We start from the raw sequence: 25,468 nt of genomic DNA, 5'->3' as shown, positions 1-25,468 counted from the left end.
TTGGACAGGATTAGTTGGAACAGTCATCCCGGCTCAGAGTCGTAGCTCATCTCTATAGCTCTGTCTGCCTGTAAGCCATGGGCTGTCTGTCAGCTCTGTTTTTATAAGAGCTGATTTAGGGAGCAGCCCTTGAATCCTGAGCCAATAGAGAACCACAAGAGCATGCAGGACAATTTTTTTAATACTTCGATCCAGTGCTGACACACCTGATGGCTAATCAAGGAGCGTCAAGCTGTCAATGCAAAGCGAGGGAGGTGTTGTTCATTACCTGGCCGCAATGACATATTACAAACCCAACACCTCTGAGAAATGGCCCTGATTGAGATGTGAGTAAAAGGGGATAGGAGGCGGGGAGCAGATGGGCTCGGCAGACAATTAAAGCTGCATCTTCTGCTGAGGCTTCCTCCACTTTGTTCCTGTCACTCGTGCCTCATCCTCGGTGACATCCATCCTCTTCATAATGCCACTGACTGCACCCATTCCCTTCCTGCCCTCACATTTCTACCCCTACCTCACATCATGCTCCCTCTAACACTCAGATCCACACACTCTCTCTGCCTCACCCCCACCCTCCTCCTTCCCTCCCAGCCTTAATTGGGAGTCAGGGAGAGCAGTGGAAATCGCATTAACGCGGGCCCTGCCTGGGTGTGCCATCCATCTTCTTTTTTATTACGCCGCGCCGGGGCTGCCTGGGCGCTGCCGTTCGATTTGTCACCGGCCTCGTTCGCTGATAACAGGCATTTGTCATCGCCTTGCCTCCCTGTTAATGTTATCATCTCCTCCCTGACAGCCGCCCTCCGCCGGGGAGCGCCGGCGACAAAGCACATCCGTCAAGCGAATATTTCCACGGCTAAGGGGACCGCACACTGCAATAAGCCACATTAAAGCACTTATGAAGGGTGCAGGCCGAGTATGTGTGTGTGGGCACCGGTGCCACCATGCGCGCAGGAGTGTGCGCCGCGTGCGCATACACACACCCCGCGAACGCACGGCGTGTAGTGCGCTTGTCAGTGCCGTAAAAGAGGCGAGGTGGGGGCCGACAGGGAGAGGGAGAGGTAATTTGTTGCAATTAATTACGCAGTGAGTGTGGCTTTGTTGTGGGGGAGAGCATTTTATCTGTTGGAATGCTTCCTTCGCCAGGCTGTGATGCTATTTGTTTGATTTATAGCTTCTGCTTGCCCCAGGCGGAGTGAGCCTGCGTGTGTGTGTGAGTGTGTTTTCACATGTGCTTTGGCATTATCCACAGAAATGTACTGTAGTCGCAGTGACAAGGAGCCCTTTGTTTGGCAGTGAAGTTACATATGAACAGCCACACGGCCCCTGTTTGTCCTCTCTCAGGGTGCTGTCCATTTGTCATTCAGCAGCAAATCAACAACTCCAAAGGTTGACTCTCAATCAACCAACCTCCTTTTCCTTCCTTTACTTTGACAGGGAGCCATGTCTGAAAGTGAAAGTGCACTCTTCCTCTGTACCAAAACAATCCAGATGGGATGTTTCCAACGATGGCCTGGTAGACCCTCCTCTCACTCTCACGCAGAAGTGTTACACGAGTATCCATCCTGCCTCAGTTGGGGGTTTGCAGGACTCTGACAGATGGATCAGCCAGCCTAAAGGCAGTGAGTTGAGATGAGAGAGAGAGCGCCACTTCCCATCCTTGCACATATATGACTACCAGATTTACCATACAGCGTCACATGGCAAATTCACAACCCTGGCTGGCAAAGGACTGCACTCAGTCATGATGCAGTTTCACACACTGGGAGATTATTCACACCATGATCAAACTACACAGTTTGACGTGAAGGTCAAAAATATCTGAGATGGTCATAACCTCCCTAAGATTCCAAAACGAAGGGCAGAATTCTTGGTAGGAAAAGAAACAGAGACTATGTTAAATGTCACCTATTATGCAAAATCTTCTTTTTCATGTATTTTATACATACACATGTGTCCCCTCTGTGGAAAGAGATTCTGAAAGTTTCAGGAAAAAAGATTCTCTCTCTTTTTGTCCTGGTCCATTTATATAAAAACCTGCTGAAAATGAGCTGATCAGATTTTGGCCAATTTATGATGTCATAACGATTTTTTGGCTTGTGCAACCATTAGCCAATAACCCCCCCGCCCCTATCACCTGAATCTCCTCCTAGAGCACCATTGAGTTCTTTTTAACCAAATATCTCTCAGAGGGGCGTGGGGAGGGGCTCCTTATTTTCATCTAAAGTAACATACAGAGAATCAGCACTTTTGAAACAGGGCTGAAACAGAGGGGATTATGGGATGCTACAATGATCTGTTTGGTGTTTGGAGCCAAACACTTCAGAGACATGTTTTGTATACATCTGAGACCTATAATATATTGATGAAAAACAGTATAATAGGGGACCTTTAAGATTATGTTAAATGTACACTATTATAGATCCATATTAGTAAGAAAGAAGTGTGTTGGTTGGTTTTAGTGTAAGTAGTTTAAATGTTTCTTTTTCTTATTGGTGCTATATTAATATTTAATGGCACTTGCTTTGTGTTTTTTTTTTTAATAACCGTGGCTTGACTGAATAATTACCAAGTACAATGGATGAAACCTAGCCAAATGGATTTTCTGTAACTAGTTGTTCTTATTATCAGCTTTGAACTGAATTCAATTCAATGAGCTTCTGTTCATATCCTATCATCCTCATCAGCAGATTACTTTTGCTAAATGTGCATGGAATTGTAAATGATGAAATGTCAATTTCAACACCTTAAGGACTTATTGTTCAGGTTGGAGAGTCAATGGCAGCTAGGCACACTGGGTCTGCTGATGATGATCATGTGATATGATAAATGCTCCTGATCATAGCACTAAATTGACCTTCACGGGGGCGTTTATTTTCTAAACTGCTGTTTTTAAGGTCAACACGATTTTGCACATCACTTTTAAATCATGTAATAGTTATTAATAAAGCTCTTAGTTACAACTGATCTGTCCAAGACAGAGTAAAGGGTGTCTTATTACTGCCTTTTAGGCAACCTCATAGGGGTTCAGTGTTTTCTAATGATACTTTCTATTAGGTCAACATTAGGAATCATTTTTGCTTTGTGGGAAGATCAGATCTGTCTGTTTATATTCTCGGTTTATGTATTACATTCTATATGGACACAATCTCCAGTTAAAGGTCGCCGAAAAAGCTAAAGTAATGTGATTTAAACATTTGCCCTAAAATAATTGTTTTGCTAGCAGACAACCGCTGCGCTACATATTGGTGGTTGGTGAAGCAAATTACTTTATTGCATATAGATTACATTACATTTATTTGCTCTTACAGCGAAAAACTAAAAAGAGAGAGACATAAGCCATTAAGCCATAAGCCTTCATTTTATTTCCACCGTATTTTAAACACAGAGTTCTTGTAAAACAGGCCAGTTCAAAAAGAAAAAACTAAACTTTGTTTTGATATATTGATAAGTTATAGCTCTTTAACAAGCTTTAAATATATGTGTGTATCTTTGGACAATATCAATGAAATGGCCACAATATCCAGCTCTCGTAAAATAGACATCAAATTGACAAAGTGAACAGAAGAAACAAACACCAGCTCAAGTTGTTTGAGGAAACGTTCACCTTGAGCTGAACACTGTGAACACAGTTAAATATAATATTATATCATTCTCACAATGTCTTGTGACTTATTTAACAACTGTATGAAACATTGGAGAAATTATATATCTTCCTTTAGTGTGTGCTGTCATTGCTGTGTCACTAAATGAACATATTTCAGTGTCAATTGAGCAACAAAGAAAGCATTCAACACTTACTGTGAACAATGAAGTGATCATGGGATGTGTTTGAACAAAGTGAAGCTAATGCGGAAATTAAAACTTCTCAGAGGACTGTGAGAAACCAACTCGGCTCCTGTAAAATGCTTTAAGATGCGGAGAAACGGATTAAAATGTCAGTGATGCTTGATTTGAAAAGCATTCCCGCGTGACTTCTGTCTCACGTTATGTACAGGAGCTGTGCTTTGACAGGAGATTAACTGTTGAAACATAAATGATTCTGTGTGTGTGTGTGTGTGTGTGTGTTGGCATGGGTCTTTGTAGTTTTAAACTTGAAGCAGCAGATCTCGTCTTGGTCACAGAAGTTACCCTTTTACCTCTACTACGTTAACTTCAGTCATTACATACTAAGAAGATCATCTGTAAATGTAGGTATGTCTCCTCGCCCCTTTGATCTTTATCTGTGGAGGCCAAGCGTTCCATAGCCGTTCATCTCAGCCATTTTGAGATGCCCATTGGAGGTCAGCTCTTCTTCCAGGATGTTGTTCTTGGCGGCAAACATCTGGCTGATCTCCATAAAAGTTTTGTTCTTGGTCTCAGGAATAACGAAGATGGTGTAGAGGGCCACTCCCAAGCAGATAGTACAGAAAATCAGGTAACAGTAAGGGCCCATAGTCATCTGTAGTGGGGACACACACAGTGTCACAGTGAATACAAGATTACAAATGTCTAATCAAGGAAAACAAATGTTCTGGCAAGTTGCTTATTTACACATACAGTAGATTCGGAGTAACATGATCGTTCATTTGGAATCATGTTCGTTTAATATTCATTCTCCTTCTATTTCCCCATAGGGTTTTTCTTCAGGAATCTTCAGGAAATATGTCTCTTTAGCTGCTAAATGCACCCACTGCTATGTTCACCAGCTAGCGGCTAACTCATACCTTAAGTTACACATATCATACAATGTATTGTCTAGTGTATTCATAAACCTTACTGGATATTCTATTCTTTTCTTTTATCATGTACATTTCTCAACCTTTTACACTTCTTTTAGATGCTAAACTGCATTTTGTTGCGCCCTGTTGAGCTAAGGCAATGCAAAGTTAGCGGATGCTAATCTTCGGATTCATCACTTACATCACACATAAGTATTTGACTAGCTGCTAGCATAAGTCCAAGTGGAAAGTATGGCTTTGGAAAGCGCTGAAGCTGTTCGGTTCATTTTGTTTCTCTAAATTAAATTAAAGATGACGGATCAAACCCTTTCCACAAGACAGATCCGCGTCCTCCTTACTTTGTGCCTTTTTACTAGACAAATCTTTTACTAGACCTTAAGCCACAGCAAGGTCGCTTTTAATTAGTAATTGTATTGCTTTGTGGGGAGTCGCCTTTATTCAAACAAAACCAGACAGCCCACATGAATTGTCTGGCACTGTGAGTGAAGCCACATCAGATCCTTGGTGCAATGTCAAGATGAACTTGAGTGTTTCAATATCAACTGGACTTATTATACAAAATATTAGAAATCATTACAAGATGATGATTTTACAATTAACCTTAGTGGTGAGTGATGCAGGGATGACATATTTTTGTAGGCCGACCAAGATGTTAGCATCACAAGGGCTCCCTCGACAATATGCTAATAGGATTTTTACATTGGCTTTTAGATTATAGAAAAAAAACAAGCTCTGTGGCAAACAAACAGTTATGACACTTACACGTTTTTTTATGCTGGATAATCTCCACATATTAACACCGCTTTATGGTTAAGCAATACAAATCTAACGTGAGGCTTTAAAGGAACTACATGACTGTCCCAAGGCTGCGCATCACCACCGCTAAGATAAAGGCTACGTAACAACGTGCCATTAGGTCACTTGTTAACAGCCAACATTTGTACTGATGTAAATATTGTTGTAGAACTTAAGCTTCTGTTAACCACATATGGGATTTCAGGCATCTAACTAAAAACATATACTAAAAGTACATTGACTTCCACATGAGCAATTCAACCTAAAGTGCCAGAAGGTCAACTCATTGCTGGGTTTTGGGACATTCTTGACATTCATTCCTGCACCACATTATTTAAGACAGTTAAACCATGAGATGTGTATCACCGTTTTTTAGGGTTGTATATTTCAAAATAGAAAGCCAACAGAAAAAAAAAGGTTTTTCTGACCTCTAGGAAGGGAAAGACGAAGCCGATGGTGAAGTTGGACATCCAGTTGAGGACACCAGCCACCGTGTAGGCAGCCGGTCGGTGAGACTGCTTAAAAAGCTCTGCAGTGATCAGGAAGGGCACACCAGCTGCGTAAGGAAAGAAGAAAACATATATGTTTTATGTAAAAGGACAGGTTTGGACGACATGTTCCCTGTAGTTCATCTATTAGTCTGATCTTACAAGGCATCCATGTGTAGCTATATGAATCTATTGGGTAAAAAAAAACACCCTTATCTTCATTTATCAATTAGTTTATCAATATCCCACACAGAACTTGTTGGCAGTCATTCAAAATAAACAGAACAATGATGAAACCAATTTAATCCACATTTGCTATTTTATTACACTCCCTTTTTCTGTGTGTAGTTCATAGTGTGTTCATTATTACTCGGTGATCATAGAATGAAAGAGAGAAGGATGTTTTCAACTTGGAGAAAGTCCAACTTGGCACCACAAGAAACAGAAAAGCTTAGCCAGGACTTGTGCAGGTCATTAATTTGATATGTAGAAATGTTGTCCTATCTTTAAAACGCATAATTCCTCATTGTTAAAAGTGAAAGCCATGAAGGAGAAATATGCATTAGTAAAAGCTCTAATGATGAGCTTTTCCCAACGACGTCCTCATTAACTGTTCACGATAATTGCATGGAGGAAGGTTTAATATCGTCAAACCAATAACGAGGCCGTAATTTGTCAACATCTGCGGTATGTATGGGGGGCGTCATTGTGCTTTCGAGGTTTCGTCTGAAAGGAAACCGTATTCATCACGGCTAGCTTATGAACAATGAGCCATTAAAAGTCTAATTGCAGCAACAGAAATCCTCGTCCGCATGCCGAGGTATAGATTTTTGTCTGTTTGACGAATTACGCTATGTAAACCAGATTTGTTCTAATTCATCATCCTCGCAGGTCCACTCAACGGGGCTCCCAAAGTTGTAAACTATTGCCTCTTAATTCACTTCACTCAACTCATCCCGTGTTCAAATGGCTGTGGGAATGGATGTAGTGTGGCTGTTATGATTTCATAATTTACAAGACTAATGAAATACAATATCTCTTCACAGTCACAGGAGGAGTAGGGAGGGGTGCTGCTTTAGAAATAATATTTGGGGGCTGCTGTTGCGCGAGCTTCCAGCAGGGAGCAGTGTTATCTTACACACAGGGCAGCAGTGCAAGTATGTATGGAGTGAATTTTTTTTAAAGAGTTCCAAGTAGAGAGAGTTACTAAAGTGTTTACCTGGACCTATGCAGAAGCCAGCGATGATCCCAACAACACAGCCGACACTGATGTAGCGCATGAAGGCCATCTGCGCCTGTGATTGGTCAAACACAAGTCAGGAGTAAGAGGTCAGGAGTTGTAAACATACGTAAAACAATGTATTTATAGTCTAATAGTTTTTCACAATTAAACATTTGACCATTTTTCTTAAAAACAAATGAGTTCCATGATATGAACCATGTGGGGCTCCTGACATTTGTTACTTATGATCTAATAATTCAAATTGTTCACCTTTTTTTAATTTTACAAATCATTTAAAACAATTAATCAGAGTTTTTCAAATGTGTCACATTACACACTACTGCTCATTTGGGCTATTCTCAATTTTCTTTATTCTCTAGGTTATTTTCTTATCCAAATGTCATTTAATGTAAGCGAGACTAGACAAATCAAGTGGATATCTTCTAAATTGAATAGCCTTTTAAGTACAAAATTAACTTTTTCATTATGATTCTTCCATTGTAGCTACAAAGGGAAACAAACAGGGAAATTATTACTAAACAGACTTTGGTTTTGGAAGAATTACATTTGATTAGTTATTTTGGATCTTAGACTGCTGAACCCTCAAGCATATAATACACTTTATTCTAAATAGTTATATGGGCAACCCCCTTATATGGTGTTCTTACTGTATGCCAAAAACAACAACCATAAATTAGAACCAGGTTTTGGTTAAGTAAATGATTATGTAAATGTGGTTATGCCCTTGGCACCATCTAAAACAATGTACTGTATGCTCTAAGCTTCAATCTGCAAGGTGCTGTTAATATATTCTTTGCTTAGCACAGGATCAGATGACAAATGACCTGGTAGAGGACAGACAATGTGATCCCAGCACAGCAGATACCCATGAAGAGGAAGCCGCCAATGATGAGAGGCCTTCTGCCCACACGCTCGATAGTGAAACACTGCAAACAGACACAGACGAGAAAACGGTTGTGATTGGCTGAATATTTACCTATGTTTCCATAAAACACAAGGTATCTATTATTAGCCGTTTAGCTAATCTGGCACATTACATTGCATTAAAGTTAAATAATGTAAAAAGTAAGTAAAGGTAGAGTTCTAAAAAAAAAGTCAATGATTTGTGCTTTCGCAGTTTTTTCTGTTATCAATTAGTTTAATTTTCAGGGTGAGTATATGGACCAGTATCAACAAACCTATTCCAGCAGATATTTATTTGTTTTTAATGATTTCACTACAACTACGCTTTTACGGCTGTAAAAAATGTCTATAAAATAATCTAGTTTGCAAAACGATGCCCTAAATGGACCTTTGTACAGTGAACAGAAGAAGAAAAGAAATCCCACAGGTGCAATTGTGTGACTAATTTAAAATGTTTTAGGACAAATTAGCAAATTACTAACAACAGATGATTAGAACTCAAATGAACACTTATAATCTGATTGGTTAATCTCCCAAATACTTTTTTCAATTTGGCAATTAACTTTCAATCTATGAAATTAAATTAAAATACCATTTTCAACTATAAACTACAAGAGCAAATAAAAAATATGCAATTTGGTTAATGTTTTTACAAAACTGTAATTTTAATTTGGCTGCTTAAGCTAATAAACAGTATTCAGCTGGCAATCAATGACTATTACCATTATGAATAAGTCAATATTTTGGATAAATTAATTGTGTTGGTGATTATTTGATTAATTGTCAGGTCTATAAATACACTCACCACAAGATCACAGAGCCAAGGTGAGGTGACACGGCTTGTTATGCTAGATATTTACTAAAGAATGGTATAAAATGGAGCAACAAATCCCCACAATGGATCCACTATATAAACACCAAACAAGATAGTGTTATATAATATGTCATCTTTCTGGTGTTTGAAGTGTGGTAATGTCTACTCACCCCCAGCATCCCAGAGATGACCTCAATGGCACCAGTTCCCACAGTTACATACTGAATATTAAGATCAGGGATTCCTGCGTCCCTAAATATGTCATTTGTATAGAACCAAATCTGAAAATTGAAAGTGAAAAGAAGTCAATGACACGATAAATATGTAGGTCCAACCCTCGATACCCACCCAGACAGATGCTATGAAACTTTTTTTTTAATGAAAAGCCAAAAAGTCGCTATGTTTATTTGCTGTGTCCACGTGATTCATCATCGTGATCATTATCATCACACCGACCATCACTCATGCATTTGAGATACAGCGTTTCATCAGCATGGACGTCTGACAACTGCTCCCTCTGAAATTAATTTGTGTGTTCTCATTAATCACACTTTGCTGATGCTACATCCATCATTGATGAGGTGTGGACAAGATCCTGATTGGTGCAGTTAAATGCTGTCTTGTTGATTTAGTAACCATACATATGCTTTTTTATCACCATTGCAGCTTTGAAGCTCTCATACAAATAACTGTATTAAATCAGAAAACATACAAGAACTGGAGGAAATCAAGTTAGAGCATTTGGACCAGTTACATTGTTTTAAACACAAGAATTGTCTATATTCATTTTAAATCGAACGTAACAACCAAAATCGTGTGCTATCTCTATTAGATCACATAAGCTGCAATACTGAACATGTAAGACTGGCCGCTCGATAGACTCAAACGATTGTTGTTTGACGGTTTATATCTATGCTAAATCAATCATCTTCCTTTCTTCCAGTAGTCTTCTTCATCGATCTGTTCAAACTCAGCTCCCACATTAGCAGAGCAGCGCTGGCATGTTTCCCTCTGAGACTTCCTCCTGCTCTTCCAGGGCCAGACCCAAGGTGTTCCTGGGTCAGCTGTCTGGTGTAGTCCCTCTGGTGCATCTGGTTGTTCAAGGTCTTCTTCCACAATTACACAGCCAGAGGGAGGCACCTTAGGAGAACTCTGCACCTGTCTCAACCGTCTAATTTGAATCCTCTAGGGTGAGGTGTTCCTCAATCGTTTAGCTCCTCGTCCTGTTTGAGAGTGAGCTTTTTAAAATTGGGTAGAAATTAGTTCTTTAGGTCACTACCGTGGTAATATGCAGAAAGAAGATTGACCTTTACATCCAGAGTCTTATAGTGTGGGGCCTCTTTCTGTTAGGTGTTGCGGTCTCAGAAGGTTAGGGGTTCAATACCAGCCCCTGCAGTTAATGGTCTATGTGTCTATGTGTCTATGGGCAAGATTCTTAACCACAAATTGCTCCCAATCGCCAATGGTGTGCAAATGTGTGGGAATGTTAGGTCCTTAAGTGGCTGGCACCTTGAATAGCATCCCGTAACTCTGAATGAACTGCTGGGTGGTGTCTTGTCATATGTAAAAGTTTTTTAAGGGATCTATTCATTTATTGTGATTGCCATTTTTCCTTTTCTCCCATTTTTTTATTCATTTCTAATAATAAAATATATTTATTTATTGTTTCATTGTCTAGATGTTGTTGAAATATTCCGTCCATGGTCGAGTTGTTCCAGATCTGCAGATCTCCATAACAACTCCACAAAGTCAGTGTATGTCTTGTAAAATAACCAGATTTGATCATAAATACAATTATAAATGTTCAAGATCTTCAGTCAGCGTTTGGACACATGAATTCTGGATGTTTCAATCCTCCAGTGTTCCTGGGACAGTTGGACACAGAGGGGGGGGGGTACCCCTGCTGGGAAATGGTACTAGCATGTGCGCCAGCATGCATCGAGCCTCCATCCACATGGAGCAATGAGTGCAAAGATGTGTCTGACTTGGTGTGCAGACGGGCAGACCTTCTAATGTGGGGTAGCGCTAACATAGAGGACCAGGAGATAATGAGGCGTGGTCCTGTTACCCCCTGCTTAGTCGCTCAGTGGCTGCATGTGGGTCTTTGATGTATGGGTCTGTGATGTATGGACAGGAGGAGGTGCAGATGGGTGGAGCACAGCTGGGAACTGTGGCAATATGAGCTCTCACTCTCATATAATAACGCTCAGGGCCTTTGCACATTCAAATTGTGAGGACACACCAATACAGACGGAGCACACAACACTTTTCACGCTTACCGCATCGATGCCAGACAGCTGCATGCCGATGTTCAGCACCATGATGGTGATGACCTGCCAGCGAACACAGCGGTCCCTGAGCAGGCCCCAAACGGAGATGGTGTGGATAGAGGACAGAGAGCGCTGCTCCTCCTGCATCTCATCCACCTCCGCCTGGATGTTTCCTTTAGGGCGGTACCACTTCAGAGCTACAGGACAGAGAAGAGAGATTTGACCAGAAGAAGAAAAACACCATTGACAACAAATTCAAGAGGAAACAGTAAATGGCAACATGAACAGGTTCACGGGAACTTAATTTTTGATCATTTTAAAGAAGACAAACAAGAAATGTTTCTTTTTTTAAATCATGACACACTACTCCATACAATAAAATATAAAAAAACTCATTTAGAAGAATACAATTAAAAATCTAGTTTCTAACCTTCTATGGTGGCGTGAATATTTCCTTTCTCTATCAACAGGTAGCGTGGACTCTCTGGAAACCATGGCAACAGCATCAGTTGGATCATGGTGGGGAACACTATGAGGGACAGGAGCAGAGGCCAGTGCTCTTCCTGTGTGGGGAAACACAAAACATGTCACCTTACTTAATGCAGCAATCTGAATTTTCTTTATCACCCAATTATCTTTTCTACTGGACATGTCGTACAAATGATTGGCATCTAATTATAGAGTAACAGCTTGTTCATATATTAACAAAAAAAGTGAGTTTCAATCTCAGGTCTTTCAATCTGAGGGAAATAAGGCATGTGATGTGTATTTCTTACGCAATATCAAGACTAGATGGATAGAGAATAGAAGACAGGACTAGCAGTACTTGAGTAATTCAGTACTTTGACAACAATTGCTGGATAGATTAAAAATGATGTTGTTCCCACCGGTACATCATTAATCCAGAGAGTGGAGAAGATAGTAAAAAACAGAAAGAAAACAAACTTTAGACATTTGAAGTGTTTCCAGCAGTACACAGTGACATAACACCTGTGTGGCGTTTAAAGGCTAAGATGTATACCTTTCCCAGCAGTTCATGGAGTCCCAGGACCTGAGCGATGAAGACTCCCAGACAGATGTGGATGCTGGGAACGAGGCCCAGGAAGCCTCGCAGGCTCTTGGGGGCGATCTCACCGAGGTACATCGGCACCACACTTAGGCAGATACCTGTGGTAAAAAAACACATATTAGCTTGGGCTTAGTAATGTGTACATTCACCTTACTAAACCAAAACCTTACTTTAAAACTTTGTTCCAAGTGCAATTTTGTATGGCAAGCTTAATATTCAGTAGTTGAATAAAAAAACACGAAACTATCAGAAAAAAAGGACTAGATAGCATATGGACTCAGTGAAAGAAATCTAAACATTAGAAGCACTTCCGAGATCAATCAACACATAAATATGTTTTTTTTAAATACTTTTACTACTCAAGTACAAGATCTGAAGTATTTCTCCCACCTCTATCTATGAGACAGTTATTGTTTAGGTAAAGGACCTGACCTTCTTCAACATTGCCAGAGGCACTAGTGCGTGAGTAAACGTAAACTACTTTATGACACATTAAGTAAGTGATGGATTTACAATGCTGCTCTGGAATAAACATCACAAAAGGTTAGGTAATTAGTGTAAACAATGTTGTGCTTTCATTTGAATAATCAGTCTACCTGAGTGTACTCCTGTGATGAATCGTCCCAAAATGACCATCGCAGGCATCCGGCAGCTTCTGCTGAAGCCCATAAGAGCTCCTCCTATAAACACCAGCACAGTCGCTCTCACCAGTGTCCCTTTCCTGTTCGGACACACAGTCATCCCCCTTTACTTAATGCACTCACAGAAAAAGATGTTTAGAACTGTTGATTGTATATAACAAAGACATACATGCCTTTAGTATGTGTTACACCCCAAAAATCATCTACACACACACTTACCTTCCAAATTTTGTTACGAGTTTGCCCACCAGCAGGGCCCCCGTCATCCCACCGATAGCGAAGATGGACACGGTGACGGAGTACAGGATGGTGAGGTGCCTGTCATCGGGAATCCAGTTGTAACTTTCTGTCAGCGTCTCATTGTAGAAGTTTTTAATGTACTACCGGAAGAAAGAATGAATGTCGTTTATTTGACACTGTCCAGCAGGGGAAACCATAAAACAATTCGTTACCGTGTGGAGTTTCAAGATATGTCTCAAATATTATATCATGTTTTTCCACTATATCACATTTTTCTATTACAAAAGGCAAACATTTCCTTGCGAGATTGTATGTGAATACTCTTAAAAGAACATGGTGGCCATAACATTTGACATCTCACATGAGGAACTATTTCCCATGGTTCCAAATGTCAATATTGGTCTTGCTTTTTCAAAAGTGTTAAGTGCAATGGAATGAATAGATGTTTTGAAACAGTGTGAGGGGCAGCCATATTGAGTCTAAAGAAGCTCATTTAGCCCCCACAGTCAGATTTAAATCAGATCACATTGAACTGCATGCTTGATAAAACGACAGCGGTAGTTTCTTCGGTTTGACAAACATTTACTGCGAGAGCCAACAAGATCCGTCAGATTCCATTCAGGTTTATCTGACAGTGAAGACTCCGCAGAGATCAGGCTGTCCTGGAGAACCCATTACATTTAATCCAATTCATCTCAAGAGACACAATTCAGTCACTCTGTGCGAGAAGAAACATCAGAAAACAGGAGACGGAAAAAGTTCATTTGAATTTGTGTGAGTAGTTTTAGTACTCGCACTGCTCAACAGATTAAAAGACAAATTATTTAGTTTATCAAAATAGTGAAGCGTGATCATTTAAAGGAATGGATGACGCTGTGGGGGCTCAGTAATGAAAGGAGGGGAGTTTTAATTGGTCAATTTGTCATGAAACTCTGGACAACGTGCGTCCAATTTGTCCCAAGAATGTCTCCAACACATGCAGGGAACTTTATAAAGTGGCAGTCTGTGTACAGTGCTAGAAGACAACTAATGTTTTCAGTTATTACCTTGCACCAGCCTGGTGCTGATTGAGCAAGAATTAATTGAGGTAACAAACAGATCTCACGTGTGTAATCAACATACCTGCTGTTCGGAAGGAAAGGCCTTCATACAACATGGAGGCAGTTGTGGATGACAGATGCTGGTAATAATCACACATGAATCTTTACTCAGCCTTTTTGGCCTTATTGCCAAATACTTCTCCCGTTCGTTAGATGATGAGCAGGATAAGGTTTTGGCTTTTAGGTATTGTTATTTTTGTCTGTTTGTCAGCAGTGTAAAGAGGAAAAACAACCGGCCTGTTTTTTATGAAACTTTGTGGAAGGTTGTAGCATTGGTCAAGAAAAAATTAAAACTGCATTTTGAAACAGATCGGAATCACGGGTGGACACAAACATTGTTTTTCACTTATGGAAATGGCCTTGGTGGCAGTCTACGCTCTTTGAATGCCCTTCTAGTTCTATCACATCCTGCCGTATTGACAGGCCAAATGATATTTGAGCATCACAGCAATCCTTGGTTCATAATATTACATTAGTATAACCAGGAGTACATATTCTCAGGTTTAATTTGATAAAAAATGATTTGTCTAGCTAACAAAGCACTGAATGGTCAGGCACCATCCTATCTTAAAAAATCCCCTATTGCACCACTAGGGCATTACGATCCCAGAGTGCAAGTTTGTTGGTGGTTCCTCGGGTCTGCAAAAGTAGATACGGAAAGTACCGAACTCCCATTCTTTGGAACCAGCTTCCTGTTTTGATTAGTAAGAAATACAGCATCCCCACATTCAAGAATAAGCTAAAGACCTTCCTTTTGAATTAAGCCTCATGTTTGAGCTGGTTTCAGTCTTCCCCAGAACGTCCTCCTGGGTCCTACATTTTATTGTATTTTTCTCTTATTCTATTTAATTTTACTCTATTTAATTTCTATTTCACATTTTATCACGTCATTTTTATTGTATTTTTATCATTTCCTTATGTCTTTTTATATAATTATTTTCTGATCTTTGAAGCCAACTAAATGGGTTTTGTGACACTCGGCTATATAAATACAATCTGATTTTGATTCTGTCACTTGAAATCTCACAGCAGGAGCCCCTTTGTTTTCGGTTCTGCCCTATTCACTAGTTGCATGTGTTAACATGTCATTTTCCAGTAATTAGTTAGAATTAGTTTGAATCTCATGTTACATGACTCAAAGTAAAAATCACAATAGCTGAAGGGCACATGATGATCCACATGGCAAGTCAGCAAAATACACTTAAGGCGTGGGAAAGGGAGAAGAACATGGTGGGAAACTGGAGCAACCCTACAATGTAAGAACCCTTTAGTTAACACTGTAGATACCTTTTTGTAAATAATTCAGAGTCAGAACACAGTAAGTGATGATAATTCCAGGAAAAGGAAATTCACATTTAATCATCTGACTCTTCCTGAACGTAAGAAGCTCCTTTGCTTCAAGCTGAGCTTCAAGTGAAATGTATTTCAAGTTTGTTGAACTAGTCAAGCCAAAACAGAAACTAAGAAAGTTATTATGCTGTGACTTTCTTGATGCTTAGCTCACACAGATTCCATGCCAAAATGTTTTTTTATTTAAACCCAACATTTCATTTTATAAAATAAGACCTCTATGCTGCAGCAAGTCTGCTCAAAATACAGAGTGGAGGAAGTCAGAAACGACTTTTCTGATAATGTCATATATTAAGACATACAAGCCCAGGTAGTTTTTTAGGTATCCTGGAAAAACCTCTTTCAACCATTTTCTCTCAGCTCAATGTCAACTGATCTCCCTGCCCCACCAAGTTATATTTGGAGCACACTGGAGTAACTACTGTCAGATGACACACAGCAGTGAATCCAACAACACTGAAGTCACATGGAGCATGGTTAAAGGTTTGACCTCACATCGGTAGCAATTTGGGAAATGTGTGACGATGAGCACTTATCTCCAATCCACCAAAGTAAATGCTGCATCATTCAAGTTTGGTCAAATATTCATGTTAAAAAATGAGAGGTTGGAACAATGGAGAGCCGTAAGCAAGGGGTCGGATCTACACAGGATTATCACCCACATTTATTGTTCCCCTCGCCCTAATGGAACGTTTCAACTCCTTGTTCAGCTGTTAACAACTGTTTTGGTTTACACTCAAAGCTTTGCCGGTATTTGAAGTTCAAAAAGCTCTAAAAACCCACTGTAGTCTAAACGTTCATAGCATTTAGTGGCTAATGAGACAGATGTCATCTCGTAAACTAGAGAGACTGGTGGAGACCAAAAAGAATAGAAAAAGAAAGGTAACATTTGACTTAATCAGAAGGTGGATACAAACAGGGCTCTAAATGAATGTGACTCTTAACCTGTTTTCTTTTTCAATATCCAACTGCTTGTTAAAAACCTCGCCATATTGATGGAAATGGTGTTCGTTCCATGCCTCTCCTTCATAGGAAAGTAGCCCTGACTGGTAGTAAGACATGTGGCACTGAAGCTCACATGCTTGAATGTGATGAGGGGGGGACAGGAATGGTTCCCAGCCTAGTCACTTCACCACGGCATATCACAATTCGAAGTGCAGAAGGTGGATATAAACGACAGGACATCAATGACACAGTGAGGCTCTCAGCCGCCTCTCCATTTGATACCCACCCACATGACTTCACATGACAATAAAATACAATCTTATCTTTGCTGTCTCCATTAACATCTAAAAGTCATCCGTAGCATAGATAAAGATTGAGTCTCCAAGATTGAGTCTGGAAACATTTGGGGTGAAAACTATTTGAATACTCAGGTGGATGATGACTGACAGCAGTAAGAATGACAATGGGAGTGATGGCTAACCTGTGCTGGTGAGTTGACGACCGCCAAGTTGAAGCCATAGAGCATGGAGCTGCCGAACGAGGCCAGGAAAGCCACCGCCAGCAGAGGCTTTGTGAGATGCTGAGAATGAGAAGATAAAACAAGTCAGATGCCAACAAAAGTTACATGGTAAACTATCTCAGTAGTGAAGTATTAACATGACTTAAGTATTAGCGAAAATGTTTGTCTTTGATGGGTGTTTTTGTTAAAACGTGACTCCAACTTTTGATTTTCCCATAAAGGACAAAGAGAGTATTAGCCATCTTCAATGTAGCCTTCATGTCAGAATAAAAGGCTTTACAGTCCATATTTGTAAATGTCTATGTGCATACACAGTGGATATTTATAGAGTATGTGTGTTTAGTATAAATAATAACTGTTGTTGTTAATTTTGGTGGATTTTAGATCATTAACGATACTGTAGCTTGTGCATTTTCTTTAAGATAAGATGGAATTTTATTTATCCCCTTGGGGAAATTCAGGCGTTAATAGCAGCAACAGTGTCAGAATGAAAAACAGGATTCACACATTGTAAAAATTAAGATAAATAGAATACAAATTAAATTAATAATACAGCTAAATTAAAGTGATAAAGTATTGTAAATGTCTCTGCTGTGTACTTAAACACATGTCATGCACGTTGGGTCTATTCTCTGGACTGGTCTGCAGCCTGCGAAGAGATTAGCTCCCTCTGCATGAGTATGTAACATCATTATTGTAAAGGGTAGGCCTATATGTTGCATGTGTGATCTTTGGACTTTGGGGGCAAAGCTGAAACGGCCCCTAGTGGAACCTGGTGGATTCAGAAGAAGTAAAACAAACACACGGATGCAGGACACATTCAAAACGTTTACCTCTGGGAGAGACTGATTGATTGATTGATTGAAAAGTTTATTAACAGCTTGTATATTGGGTACAGTACAGTACAGCTCAAAACATACAATTGTTAAGGGGATGCAGACCAGAGAAAGACTTTCGTCTTGTTTACATCAGGGTCCCCCATTTCCAATTCATCATATCATTTAAGACATATAAGACATATTTGACATACAGATGGCTTATTTACAATTTACATACAGGTGGTTTTTTTACATACAGATGGCTTATTTACAATTTTCATTTTAGATTTCGTTCTAATACATCCTAACCGGACATTTAAGACATACGACACTTTGCATTAGAACTGGTTTGTAGGAAAAACAGGTTTTATGAAGCTACAACATTTCTCAAGTAGCTAAACTTGTGTAGCAGTCTGAGAAAATAGGACAACTTAAGCTTTGTGTTGCATATTAATAACATCAGCCTGGTAGAGTACTTGTGTGGACCACGCCAAAGTCACATGAGCCCCTACTCCGTCTTTAAAGAGGGAGGGGGTGGTCTACTGCATTTTCATTAGGAGCGGGTTGCAGCTACTCTCTTGGCTGCCATCCGAAATTCCAGCAAACAAAGCTTAGCTGACCTGTTAGAAGGTCAGCAGGATTATAACGTTCTTACCTCAGGTTGGAGAAAATTACACCACACAGTAAGTCCACCCTCCAACCATTCTGTCAAGGTTATATAATACTAAATAAAATCAGGGTTTATTCAACCCCACTATTCTTTTATATCAGCGAGCCCAAAAGGAATCTGCTAATGTGTAAGATGTTAGTACAAGGAGCAGACTGAGGAGGCTCTCTGCTCTGTGGCTGAACAATAACAGCATATATGCCTTCAAGAAACTTAATTTAGCCGCTTAATAGACTGAAGGATGGAGTCAGACGACTACACGTGAACATAGTTCACTGGAGACAATGCTGCCCAGTCTGCACTTAATTTAGGTTGATTATCTGTCGGATGTGCAGCTCTTCACATGTTGCAGTTTAGTCAAAGCAAAGATTTGACTAGTCTTTGCTGGGATTTTCTTAGTTTGATTTATGATTGATTTTAAAGAAATTAAAGCCTGTTTTAAATCATTTTATAGTGAAATGCAAATTGTAGCAGCTGATAATATGATCCTTATTCAAATCTGGATATTTGTATAAACATACAGTATTTCCATTTATAGGCCACATAAACATGTCTGTGTTGACAGCATGAAGAGCTGATGGTTAAAAACGCCAAATCCAAATCAGGAACATCTCACAAAATAATCCAAATGCTGTATAATGCAACAGAAAAATATGATATTTGACTACATGTCAATCGACCGTCCATAATAAAAGTCACATTTGAACACTCACCGTGCCGTGTTTTCCATCGCTTTCCAGAAGTATTTCCTCCGCCATTTAAGTCATCTATAATTACTCCCCTTGTGTGCTCTGCTCGTTTTTAGATTATAAATAATCTCATCCGCACAACTTTATCCAACTCTTCACTCCCCAATTTGTAGTTTTCAGACATGCTCCTGGGACCAGAGGAGGCGTGTCGTGTTGATGGGCGGAATTAACCAGCCTGTCAAACTCCGGATCTCCAATCCTCGCAGCGCAGCGCATCGCAGATCAGGCCCACCCCAGGCGTGAGGTCTTTTCCCCCGGTCCATAAGCAATCACATGAGCCAAGTGGCTTCATCCTGCGTCCCAAAGCGCGCACAGTTGTTATTAAACAGCCTATGACTAACGTGACTAACAGGGGCGTGTTCAGGATTAGTAAACACTGGTCCTGGCTCAGAACAAGTATAAGTGTTGGGATCCCCCCTTCCGGGTGAAGGTGCCCAACACTCACAGATTTAAGCATGAGCTTTGATCAATTACTTGACAGTATAAGATTAGACTGTTATATAATAAGGGTCTAACATTACAATAGCCTTCTATAAACATTTCAAATATTCAATAATTTAGTGGGAATGCTGTTAACAGCATACATTTTCATGCAATTCAACTGCTAACTGTTCATTCATACTTTCACTCAGACACCTCATTCCAACTTTAAAATGTTACATATCTTTCTGACATTATTTCTGTAAAACAACTTTTAAATCTGATTCTTACTTTTAGAGATATTAAACATTGTTCAGACCTTGTTTTAGAGGTTTTCTTCACATTTTAACATTAACTAGAGTGTGTGATTCGCATTCATATTTTTTTTTAAACTGCCATAATTCCCAAACCCTACATTCCTGAGACATAATTTATCATGACAAACGTAGGAAAACATCTCGTAGCTTGGAAAATGACAAATAATTAAACAAAAAATAATTAAACAAAATGCTTTTTGAGGGCATGAAGTGACAAAAACGTTCAACATTCCTCCATTAAACCCCATTGTAATTTCAGGCAGATATTTCCTCACAGCAGCAGCCGCACACCTTTAGTTAAACTGCCAAAACGGCCACATTATTAACCCGAAACTAGACAAAAATTACACCTCAGATACTCAACTTCCTTGACATGCTTCACGTTTTGAAATTTCACAGATATCTGTTACGGTTCTTCCACAAAACGTTCACATGTAAGAGGTTTATCTCTCATTCAGAACAATGAAGCCTTTGATCTCTACAGAGCTCGTTAACTCAACTATAAAAGCCTGTTTAATGGAACACGATGATGTCATCACTCCAACTGACATGCACAGAGCAGCAGACTTCAGATAGCAGTGTGCAAACGGTGCAAACAGGGTTATGGCTAGAAAGGATCCGTCTTGTGTAAAACTCTCGCGAGAGTTTGGCTGAATGTCACGTGGCTGAATGTTTACGTTTGGCAGGCAGCCTTTCAGTTACGATCGTTAACATCAGTTGGCCACAGCAAATGATGGTGAGAAGCTAAACTATCTATTAATTATGTCAATGACAGGGAGTGTGATTATTGAAATAGGGTGTTAGCGGTCTTGTTGGTGTTCAAAGAAGAATGACAACACTGTAGATCACCAACACTATGGTTTATTTTTTATTCACAGGCATGTCAACGTTGTCGCAGTAAAAGTCCCAAGATAGCTCCTGGTGCAATAAAATGTTCCCTTGCAGTGTTTTACTATTAAGTCTGATGTTTCTCTATTAATATTGCTGCTGCATTAATGTGTATGTTGCATCATGTTACTGCTGTAGATGTGTTTCCGAGCCGCTCAGATTACAACGAGAGTTACAACGAGAACGTGACGTCATATTTACACTAGACGGATCCTTTCTAGCCATAACCGTGCAAACAGTCCAGCCATGAAGACATCTACGGGACAGTTTTGAGATTTCTTCAAATGCCGTTGCCATGGCAACACAATACTCGCCTTGAAACACCGTTTTCTCATAACTTCAGTGAAAATACTCCAAAAAGCCTAGAACTTCTCAGGTTTGGTAACGATGTAGCCATCAACGCATCTAAGCATAGTATGGGGTGTCATCGAATGCCGTTGCCATGGCGACGGATAAGTCCCATCGACACGGTCCAATCGTCCCCCAATCTTCACTTGTATATCACCGGTCCATGCCTCAACAGCTCTACGCCAAATCTGAGATCTCAACATATGCCGTTTCCATGGAAACGCATCCCTCGCCATAAAACATGATGTCGCTATAAGTCCAATGGACACGGTCCAATCGTCCCCCAATCTTCACTTGTATATCACCGGTCCATGCCTCAACAGCTCTACGCCAAATCTGAGATCTCACCATATGCCGTTTCCATGGAAACGCATCCCTCGCCATAAAACATGATGTCGCTATAAGTCCAATGGACACGGTCCAATCGTCCCCCAAATCTTCACTTGTATATCACCGGTCCATGCCTCAACAGCTCTACGCCAAATCTGAGATCTCACCATATGCCGTTTCCATGGAAATGCATCCCTCGCCATAAAACATGATGTCGCTATAAGTCCAATGGACACGGTCCAATCGTTCCCCAATCTTCACTTGTATACCACCGGTCCATGACTCAACAGCTCTACGCCAAATCTGAGATCTCGCCATATGCCGTTTCCATGGAAACGCATCCCTCGCCATAAAACATGATGTCGCTATAAGTCCAATGGACACGGCCCAATCGTCCCCCAATCTTCACTTGTATGTCACCGGTCCATGCCTCAACAGCTCTACGCCAAATCTGAGATCTCACCATATGCCGTTTCCATGGAAACTCATCCCTCGACATAAAACATGATGTCGCTATAACTCCTATGGAAATGTTCAAAAAGTGCTCAAACTTCACCTGTGTGCTAACAGTTTTGAGATTTCTTCAAATGCCGTTGCCATGGCAACACAATGCTCGCCATGAAACACGGTTTTCTCATAACTTCAGTGAAACTGCTCCAAACGCCCCAAAACTTCACAGGTTTGGTAAAGATGCAGCCATCAACGCATCTAAGCATATTATGGGGTGTCATCAAATGCCGTTGCCATGGCGACAGATCATTCGCCATCAAGTTAGTTCAGAAGTTTGCAGTTCAAATATTCTGCTGCTTTTACAAGCCTTTTTACTTTCTTTTCTTCTCTCATCACACATTCAAGCCCCCAGTGTTCATGTATCATTTCAATCTAAATTCTTCACTTTCTTCTTACAAATTATATTTCAGCTCAGCAGTTTAGCGTCAGATGTTCAGCATAAAGCATTCCCACTAGCAATTTCTTCAGGAATTGCATTCTCTAGTTCAATATGGTGTTTAAGGGATGACTTTATTATCTTTTGCAGTTTCTTTAAAGATCCCATGACATGCTTTTCCGGTTATTACCCGTCTCCTCTTGTGTTATGTACAGGGGTGCGCATAAATAGTACGCAGGTACGCATGCGTGGCAAAAATCTGAATTGCATAACGTCACGTGTGTTACTACGCGCCTTTGCGTATCTCAAAACATCCAAACAAAACACATATTTCGTCACGTGTTTCTTGTCAACACTCAATGGAGTAAACTACTAGACATGTAAAAAAAAACAAAGACATTAAGCAGCTACATTGCCGTTTCGCTCCCTGCAAAAAATCTTCTGACTTTCTATGACTGATTGAACTGGAGCTGGCCGAGCTCAGTGGCGTTTTCATATGTACAAAAGTGGTGGGGAACACAAAACTTAGATGTCTATAAGCTTCTGCAGTGAGGTTCATGGATGGTGAGGCACTTGCACTGACTCTTCAGTTTTACAAATATTATATTTTGACCTAAATCAAAATATTATATTATTTTGAAAAGCCTTTTTTGTCTGATGCTTTGATTAATTTTAAACAGACAGTTCAACAAAAGGATACCCAAAAAATGTAATTTTATCATTTAAATATTGAATTGTTCTCTCTTAGTAAGATCCCATTTCAATAATTTGCCTATCCTTCTGGACATAAATCTCTACTTTTTTGTAAAAGTCTTCCTTATCTTCTTGTAGTTTCAAAAGTCTATCATAAATCTAATCGATAGATTTATGATTAGAAAATTATAAAAGTAGGGTAAACATGTGGATATTATCCGGCTGAACAAAACGTGCATTTATCTAACAGGTACGTTTCCCACAGATCTTATTTTGAGCTATTTTCTAAAATCCTATGGAGAAATCTCATTGCTTTTTTGTGGAGGGAACCCATGCGCAGTTTACTTCCGGGTTTTAGGACGCGTCTCTCCCATGGTCTCTCCTCTCCTCTTCACACACCACACTTTTCGCGTCACACGTACTTACAGCCAATCAGCTCTGAATTATGTGAGATGACGTATGGTGGGTTTGACAGCTCAGTGCCCCATGGTCATTATTTTTTTGCCACACACATTAAATAGGACAATACTCTGAGCCTGCGCAGTGTAGTTTTTACATTCACCGTTCACTTAGACAGTGAGAGGGAGGGGCATGATCGGGTTTTGTTTTGTCCCACATGGCTCTAAACAGCTCAATAGGCTGGCACACACTGTAGACAGACCCGGCGGCAGACATACGTCTCAGGGCGGGCATTTGATTTACCAGGGCGGGCCCACCCCGAAACTTACATTTCCCGGGAAATCTGAATTGTCGTCAACGGGGGGGGGCTGTTAGACGCTCGAGGGTTTTAGGTTGCCATAAGGCAACAGTGTTATTAGGCTACATCCATTGGTTGGTTTTGTGGCACATTTGTAACGCTGTGCCAACTTGGGCAAGCACGCAGGCAAACTTGAGGAGCGCACACAGGGTGGAGAGGTGGAGTGAGGTTGAGCGATGGAGAGAAAGGGAGAGAGAGAGAGAGAGATTGAGCGAGGCAGAGATTGTGCAGCGGTCTGCTTGCGCACAGAGCAGGAGTTTGTAAGAGAGAAAAAAAAACAGTCTCGCGCGCAGCCTTTCATTCAGAATTTCATTCAAAATTTCATTCAGAATTTAATTCGGAATTTCATAGCAAAATAAAAAAAATGATATTAAACTAATCTTTCAACATAGTTTAAAACAAAAATAAATATTTGGACAAAGCCCTACAAATAACAACAATAAACATTGGGCGGGCCCGGCCCCATGGGGCCCGCCCATGACGCCGGGTCTGACTGTAGACACTAATTAGAAGAACACAGACTAAAACAGCAATGTACAGACGAATCACATGATTAAACATGATCTTAAAATATATTTTATATATTTTTTGCATTTTGTTGTTATCATTATTTGTAATACTTTCTGCTGCCCCTAATGACCAGTCGCCACTGCGCCCAGGGGCCTCATTTATAACGCCTTGCGTAGGATTCACGTCGGAAAGTTGCTTACGTAGTACAAGGCAAAAAAATAGGTACAGAAATGTTCCGACATTTTCCGATTCACAAAACATTGCGTACCGGCGAGGGAAGTGTGTACGACACTTCCTACGCCGGTTTCCCTTTATAAATCACAATCGACTCGAAATGCGGCGCTTTATAACGCCCATATTTGCCTATAAATAGTCAAAGAAACGCCCATTCATTAATTAATTTTGACTGACTGCATGAAGAAGATCGCAGGAAATGACGACAGAACAGCTAAAAAAGACATCTCACACCGTGTCAGATTTTGGTTATTTTGGGGAGGTCGAGATAAATCATATTGTTTGGTGGATGCAGTTTGAACCAGAGTAGCAGAATGGAGGTCGGATCACCAAAATAAATAAATAAGTGGTCCGAAAAAGGTTAATGACAAAAGAAATACACATAGCCTAACCTTCCTCAGGTAGTGTGTTTGTACCACGGGGACAGGAGACACCCCCTTAATGAGAAACTGTATGAGAAATGATCGGGGAATCCCTCCGGAGTGGAGTCATGACGACTGGATCTGAATGATTTGTTTGTATTTGGTGGTTTGTGTTCCAGCTTTCGATCAGCAACTATATATCCATAATCCACCAGTTAAAGGAAATACAACTAATGAGTTGTGTTATATTAGCTGTACAATTTACCACATACAGGGGCGGCGCCAGGGGGTAGCTTGGAGTTGCTATAGCAACTCCAACAATTGGCCTAGCAACGGCTTAGCAACCCCATTGTTTTGTTTTGAAAATGTATTTCTATATATATTTATACACATTCT

At 40.2% G+C, this 25,468-nt stretch overlaps 1 protein-coding gene across 3 annotated transcripts; it reads right to left on the bottom strand.

Annotated features, from left to right (window-relative positions):
- Positions 1-3,336: 3,336 nt before the first annotated feature.
- Positions 3,337-21,091, bottom strand: slc2a15b (solute carrier family 2 member 15b). 3 transcript variants are annotated; one of them, XM_079680572.1, is made up of 12 exons: positions 20,565-21,091; positions 17,055-17,153; positions 13,158-13,318; positions 12,894-13,018; positions 12,250-12,395; positions 11,659-11,791; positions 11,238-11,425; positions 9,129-9,239; positions 8,066-8,167; positions 7,218-7,293; positions 5,939-6,066; positions 3,337-4,435 (listed from the first exon to the last, which is right to left on the bottom strand). In XM_079680572.1, the coding sequence occupies exons 1-12, from the start codon at positions 20,613-20,615 to the stop codon at positions 4,214-4,216; spliced, it is 1,542 nt and encodes a 513-aa protein (XP_079536698.1). In that variant the 5' UTR covers positions 20,616-21,091; the 3' UTR covers positions 3,337-4,213. The 3 variants fall into 3 exon arrangements, with proteins under 3 accessions (XP_079536698.1, XP_079536699.1, XP_079536700.1); XM_079680573.1 differs by lacking the exon at positions 20,565-21,091 and adding an exon at positions 19,292-19,452; XM_079680574.1 differs by lacking the exon at positions 20,565-21,091 and adding an exon at positions 18,567-18,679.
- Positions 21,092-25,468: the final 4,377 nt, after the last annotated feature.

Source organism: Notothenia rossii, assembly GCF_949606895.1.
Source record: "Notothenia rossii genome assembly, chromosome: 1".
Taxonomy (NCBI): domain Eukaryota; kingdom Metazoa; phylum Chordata; class Actinopteri; order Perciformes; family Nototheniidae; genus Notothenia; species Notothenia rossii.
This window is presented reverse-complemented; position numbering and strand designations above follow the sequence as displayed.